The 6,948-nt window shown below is 36.8% G+C and overlaps 1 protein-coding gene and 1 pseudogene across 1 annotated transcript; one reads left to right on the top strand and one right to left on the bottom strand.

Annotated features, from left to right (window-relative positions):
• Window positions 1-1,059: 1,059 nt before the first annotated feature.
• On the top strand, window positions 1,060-3,556 carry LOC111374975 (U-box domain-containing protein 30-like). The gene has a single exon (XM_022997736.1). It carries the CDS (start codon window positions 1,646-1,648, stop codon window positions 2,990-2,992), a length of 1,347 nt encoding a protein of 448 aa, XP_022853504.1. The 5' UTR covers window positions 1,060-1,645; the 3' UTR covers window positions 2,993-3,556.
• Window positions 3,557-3,864: 308 nt separating this feature from the next.
• LOC111374974 lies at window positions 3,865-5,596 on the bottom strand (annotated as a pseudogene).
• Between the last annotated feature and the right edge of the window lie 1,352 nt (window positions 5,597-6,948).

The following is a 6,948-nucleotide window of genomic DNA, read 5'->3' as shown; positions in this document are numbered from 1 at the left end:
CGTTTTCAAATTAAGTGATATTTATTAAAATTCTCTATATATAGTAAAGGCCAAAGAAATAGAAGAACAATTTGAAACGTGGCAGCAAGCAATTGGAAGCAAGTCGAAAAGCAGTCCAATCAAAGATACATGGGAAAAGGCCTAGATGGGTACAGTCAAAGCGAAACTGTCACCATGGTCGCACTGCCTTGCTGGCACTTTCCACTACAAAATTTGCCTTTTGTGGGACCAACCACAAACTCCGACCTCTATTTATTTATTTTTTATTATTTTTTTTTCCTTTTTAATGTCAATTTTCAACCCTCCACTTCCAAAAAATATTATGTACGTGTAATTTACCTAACAGCAATTCAACTTTGCATTTAATATCACCTTGACAATTAAATTTTAATTTACTGTGCAAACTCATTGCTTAACTTTAAAATGTCGCATTCATTACTAAATTTTTCATCCCTTTCTAGACTCTATTAAAATTATAATTCATTTTTCTTCATCTTATTTTAATTGCACATTCTCTATTAAAATAATATTACATGTAAATTCAAAATCTTTTCTTCCTTTTTAACCACATATTTTCATATATTTTACTATTTCAAAATATCCCATAATCTAATTAAGTCCTTGTTTAATTCTCATTCTTTGGCCAAAAAAATAAAAATATGACTCTTATCCATCACATCAAGTTACTATATTTGATTTTTTTTATCTCTTATGTGTGTCCCATAATATCTATATTTTTCATTTTCATTCTTACATAAATGAGTACTAAACGACGTCTAATATGGAGGCCAAAGTTTGATATTCATTTTTAGTTGTAGGATTTGAAAACCGTAACATCTTGACAACTTGGCACATATGTTCAGTTCAAGAAGGACTTCAAACTGAATGGGTGGTGAGAATGAAATGTTTTGCAAAGTTCGATGATGAGTCTGAAACAAATTAAGCTTCAGCGACCAAGATGACACTAAATGCAAATTTCAGTAGTCATTAGTGAAATTGAGATCTTTATATATTTTTTTTTTACTTTTTACATAGAAATTAGGATATTATATTTTATTTTCTGTCTACAGTCAAGACTCTGGAGCCTTTGCTGGAGAAGCCCTTTCTCTTCTTCGCTCCAATTTCTCTCTCTTTCTTGTGGCCGATTGCCTCTGAATACCCATTTTCACAGGTTTTTTAGTTACGAGTCCAATTAATTTTTCCTTTTTGTTTCGTTTTTTGCTTAAAATTTATTTTTATTTTATTTTATTTTTTTGGTATCTTGGTTTAGTCCGGATTTACATATTGTGCAATGTTTTCTATGATTAAACTCCTTTTGAGGCTTGAATGAGAAGAAAGATTTGATTTTTGGATAAGAGAGTTGATTATGAATGCTCTATGATGTGTTGTATGATGATGGCGATGTCTTTTGACCACTGAAAAGATAAAATAAGAAAAAGTGAAAAGAGAGAGAGAGAAAATAGAAGACACACACCCTTCTTTGAAACAGAAAATTTTTGGCTGTTTTTATCATTGGAAAGCGATATAGAGGGAGTTCAATTTTCCTTCTCTCTTCATCTTTTCTCACACCTCATGTGCGCCAGTCGTGGGTCTCTTCAAAGTCTGTAAATTGCATATTTCAATAATTCGGTAGTTTTCGCCCAAGATGCCTACGTTTCGTCCTTCAAAGAGGGAAGGGCTTGGGTTTGACAGTGGCAGTAATGGGCATGTTCTAGATCTAGAAACTGCTGTGAAAGATGGAGTCTTGGGTGGAGGTGGAGTTGTGGGTATTGTTGGAGGGCTTGGAGAGAAGTTGGATCTGAAGAAACTGATTGAAGAGCTAAATCTATCTGAAGTTCCGTCAGTGTTCATTTGCCCTATTTCTCTGGAGACGATGCAAGACCCGGTTACCCTTTGTACCGGGCAAACCTATGAGAGGTCCAACATTCTCAAATGGTTTAATTTGGGGCATTATACTTGCCCTACTACCATGCAAGAACTTTGGGATGATACTGTCACGCCTAACAGGACCCTTTACCATTTGATCTATACTTGGTTTTCGCAGAAGTATGTGCAAATGAAGAAAAGATCTGAAGATGCACATGGAAGGGCATCAGAGCTAGTTGATACCCTGAAGAAGGTAAAGGGCCAGGCTAGAATTCAAGCCCTCAAGGAGCTGCAACAAGTTGCAGCTTCTCATTCGACTGCTAGGAAGGCAGTGGTCGATGAAGGTGGGGTGGCTCTTCTGTCTTCTTTGCTTGGTCCGTTTACTTCCTACGCTGTAGGTTCAGAAACTATTGCCATTCTTGTGAACTTATCTCTAAATTCTGAATCAAAAATGAATTTGATGCAACCTGCAAAGGTGTCATCAATTATAGATATTTTGAATGAAGGATCCATTGAAACAAAAGTCAATTGTGTTAAGTTGATTGAAACATTAATGGAGGGGGAAGATTTTAGAACAGAAATTGTATCAAGCCATAGCTTGTTGGTTGCTTTGATGAGGCTAGTGAGGGATAAGAAACACCCTAATGGACATTTGCCTGGGCTTGGTCTTCTCAAATTGATTTGCGTACATAAGGAAGTTAGGAGTTTGATTGTGAGTGTTGGAGCTATCCCTCAGTTGGTGGAATTGTTATCTGGATTAAATCCAGAATGTTTGGAAATAGCCCTTTTCATTTTGGATATCTTGTCCTCTGTGCCTGCAGGGAGACAAGCTTTGAAGGATTGTTCCCACACTATACCTAGTATGGTCAAACTACTTATGAGAATTTCAGAAAGCTGTACAACATATGCACTTTCAATCTTGTTGTCCATATGCAAACTTTCCCCCCAGGAATGCTCATTAATAGCTGTTGATAGGGGTGTTGCAGCGAAGCTTCTTCTTGTCATCCAGAGTGGTTGCAGTCCTGTTCTGAAGCAGCAGGCAGCTGAGCTTTTGAAGCTCTGTAGTCTGAATTATTCGGATACTATCTTCATTTCAAAATGCAAACTGACCAGAACGATCCAATGAAAACCAAATCATACTTCTCTCATGCACTTTGCTGGTTTGACGCAAATTTGGTGTGGCGATGGAAATCTATTGATTACTTCTATCTGATTTGACATACATGGAGATCTGTATTGTATGTAAATGTAAGCATGCCTTGAGCTGAACTTCCCCAATAAGCACTTTAAATAGGAGATGGTTTAGAAACCTCGCTCCCAGAAGGTTTCATTTTGTAAAGGTATAAAGAAATAGTGCAAATTGATTGTGTATAATGGAGCTCTCAATAGCAATTGTAATTGGTCAGCAATTGTTTTGCTCCGTGAATCTCTTTTAATTCTCCTATTCTTGGGGATTCGAGATTCTCCAGTTTTCCTAGGCAACTTTGTAGAAGTTTAGTATTGGCCTTAGTGTCTAGATATCCATTCAATATGTACAGGCAATCACAGATTTTCTGTTCATTGTGATGTTACTTTGCAAAACGCCTTTTTGGGCATATTATTTGATCCTATGCATGGTTCTGTATATTATCCAGTTGTGTTCTCGCACGAATCACTCTAAATGAGCTACCGATGCCATTTTTCGAGTACAGCCATCCAGAATTATACATTTGTAGATGCACATGAGAAATTTGTCCGTCAACAAGCAAGGTACAAACTGTAAGAACTTAATTTTGTACCTTGAAGATGTTGAAGGATAAACCATTCGAATTTTTCAGTTCCTCTGTTGTGTTAGTTTCAAGTTTTTATTGATAATTATTCAATTCTTGTTCTTGGCAATGTTAAACCTTGAAGCTTCGACTACAGAGGAAAAATTCTCAGATTATTATAAACTGTATATTCTTTCATACGAAGGTATGAATTGAGGAATTTCTTTTTATTTCACTCTAGTTGACCATGCATAGGTGTGAAACGATAAAGAAAAAACAGAAGGGATTCTCATTGATTTCCAGATTCAAATAAAAGCATAAATACAAGTAAAAAAAGTTGATATTAGACACAAGAATGAATGCCACAAGTAAAGCCTGCCTTCCAGGCTCATTCCTGTAACGTAAGAAGAGCCAGATTAACAACTTTAGAAATAATAACATCAATGAATCCAACAAGAAATCTTTCCAAATTTATGGGAAACTAGTCCTATAATAATCATATGCATAGTCAATATTTCTACCTGAAAAAGTTGTATATTTAGACATTTGGGTCGATGAGTTCCCCATTCAAGTACTCTCTGTAACCAGCAACGGGCCAGCTGAAGCCTCTCCAGATAAGCCTGTTGGCCAATGGAACGTCAATGATGATCTCCTTCTGCGTTGGCTTCTTGTCGTCCCTGATGGCGATCAAGTAGCTCCTACCGACCCACCCAATCCATCCAACAATGTACAAGAACAGAATCCCTGGGGTTATGAATTCACGCGAGTGTCTCTGGTCCCCGCTCACTATCAAGTGAGGCAAACCATCTGATCCACACAACAGACCTTGCTTCCCATAATTCTCAAACATGCATCGTATCACAAAGTTGGGATTTCATAAATGGAAGTGATCCAAGACATTCCTAAATGACTCTGCACTTTTAATCACTTTCATAGGTGATAGCAAGATGCACATCTTTCTTTTTTTAAATTTTAGACTCTTATCTTCAAAAACATTTGATATTTTCTTACATCAAGATCAAATAATTACTTCAAGCAAATCTTGAATCTATTTTAGTTTATCCACAACAAAACATGAAAGAATTGATTGACTACCTCCGCTTTGTCTTCTCCATAGTGGCCTTGATTGCAAGAGCGGCCGAGCGGGAGCACTTTCAGGAGCATAAAGCTTTAAGGAAGACTCGAGCTTCTTTAGCTCCTGTTTCTCACGCTTGGCAAACTGCTTCGACTCCTTGCACGGCGTCAATCCCGATATGTCAGCCGATGCTGGTAGCACTGGTGCCGATAACCGAATCGACGATAGCGCAATCGCAGTAGAAAAGGCCTTAAGCGATTGCTCTGACCTTGAATCAGATGACGTACTCTGGTTAGGAGAATTAGCTTGGCAAATAATGGTTGCGCCCATTTGTTTTGTGCCCAATTTTGGTAAAGAAATAGGCTTTGAAAGGTTTGAAGGAATTGTGAGTGACATTTTTGAGTACAGAAAGATTGGAATCGAAGAGAAGGGTTGGTTTGAAGGGAGAAGTGTGGAGCGATGGTGTTTAGAAATTTGAGTAGTGACTGTGAGAGAGGATACGATGCAGTGAATGAGTTACTAGTGCTGAGGTGGATGGTTGTGATTGGTTCTTAGATTCTCCCTTTTCCTTATAGTTTATCAACAAACAGAGCACGGGTTCTAAGATAATTAAGAAATAAACTCCGGAAAGAACATGAAACTTACTCCTATGGAGTAATTTCACAATCTAAGGAATTAGAATCTTCAAATCTTTACATATCTCTTACATTACTGCAATCTCAAGATAACTGCCATATTTCAAGTCATTTCTATTCATCATTGTGATGAGTGGATTCTGGCGATGAAGTTTAAATGATTTTTTATTCATTAGATAATGTGATAATGTCCCACCACTGTGTAGAAATGATCTATGAGAATGTGTTATACTCAGTAGACCCAATGAAATCAGTGGAATTTGAACCATATTGCATAATAAAATAAAATAAAAATCATACTACTCGTACAACAGTAGTTGACAATGTCGAGTTACAACCTGATGTGGCATTTAAAAAAAAAAAAAAAAAGAAGCAAAAATTGAAAATTAAAACTCACTTCTCTCCACATTTCCCCCAAAAAGTCGAGCCCTCCGTCCTTTCCACTTTCCCCTAAAATCTTCATCTCCAAAGCAATCACCTTCGATCGTCTCCTCACCTCTGTCGTCTCCTCACATTCACCGAAGTCATCGCCGTCTCTTGATTTATTAAACAGATTTGAATAATAACTCCAGAATGAAACAAGTAGAGCTGAAGATGTTGGTTGTGTTTGGCTCCATTATTGTAGTCAAAACTTGGCTGTCATATAAATGGTGACAGAATTGGGACCCTTAATGTATTGGATATTGTTTGTTCTTTGGTTCATTATTGAACTACTTCAAAAATTCCATCATCATAAAAATGAGAGTAAAAAATTCATATTGTACGTCGTAGACAAACATCAAGTATCATGATCAAATTATACACCAGATATAATTCTAATACACAACCATGGTAAAATAATATACGTTCCAGAACATTCAAACAAATGAAGATATCAGCTTCCAATATACAGAATGGCAATAGGCTCAAGTAAAGTCCAGAATTCGGAAAAGCATTCTCTGCACAAGCGTTAAAACAGATCAAATTTTTCATGCTATTTGCCACTTCCAAGCCATGAATTAACCATTCATCTAAAGATCTGTCTTGAGATTAAAGGAAGGACCAAAATGATAATAAAAGGCTCTTACTTTGGACATTGGCAAAAGTTGAAATGAAGAGAAAGGACAGAAATGCTGGGTTATTCTTTAAAACTACTTTGGGGAAAATGCTGGATTCTTCTATAAGATGGTGTCGCTCATGCCAAAGTGCTACAATATGGCCGGGATGGAGAGTTGTCGGTGATGTCGATGGGATTGGCCAGGGATTTGACTGGAATTTTGTGTGAACCGGGTGTAGGAAAGGTGGGTTTCATCTCATTTTGCGCCACAGCTGGGTTCTCTCTCTCTCTCTCTTTTTGTAATCTGAACCGTCCACACCATTTAATCTTAACCATCCACGTAAGGTTGTAGCCTAACAGTGTAACCCAACATCGTACAACTAGCATTATTGAAAAAAAAATACAAATGTTGCACAAAAATGTCAATTTTGTTGTATTGTTTTCAATTTTTACATTACCACCGTGCATATGAATGATGAGAAAATTTCAAAGTACGGGATATTGAACTTTTGATAAATTCAATCGAATATAACTTCAACTGTCACAATACAATAGAAAAAAAATGAGGAAACAGTACACACTGATAAG

The sequence above is a fragment of the Olea europaea genome, unplaced genomic scaffold (genome assembly GCF_002742605.1).
Source record: "Olea europaea var. sylvestris unplaced genomic scaffold, O_europaea_v1 scaffold132, whole genome shotgun sequence".
NCBI lineage: Eukaryota > Viridiplantae > Streptophyta > Magnoliopsida > Lamiales > Oleaceae > Olea > Olea europaea.
This window is presented reverse-complemented; position numbering and strand designations above follow the sequence as displayed.

Coding starts and splice junctions, on each gene's coding strand:
- LOC111374975 (XM_022997736.1), top strand. CDS start 1,646: ATGCCTACGTTTCGTCCTTCAAAGAGGGAAGGGCTTGGGTTTGACAGT.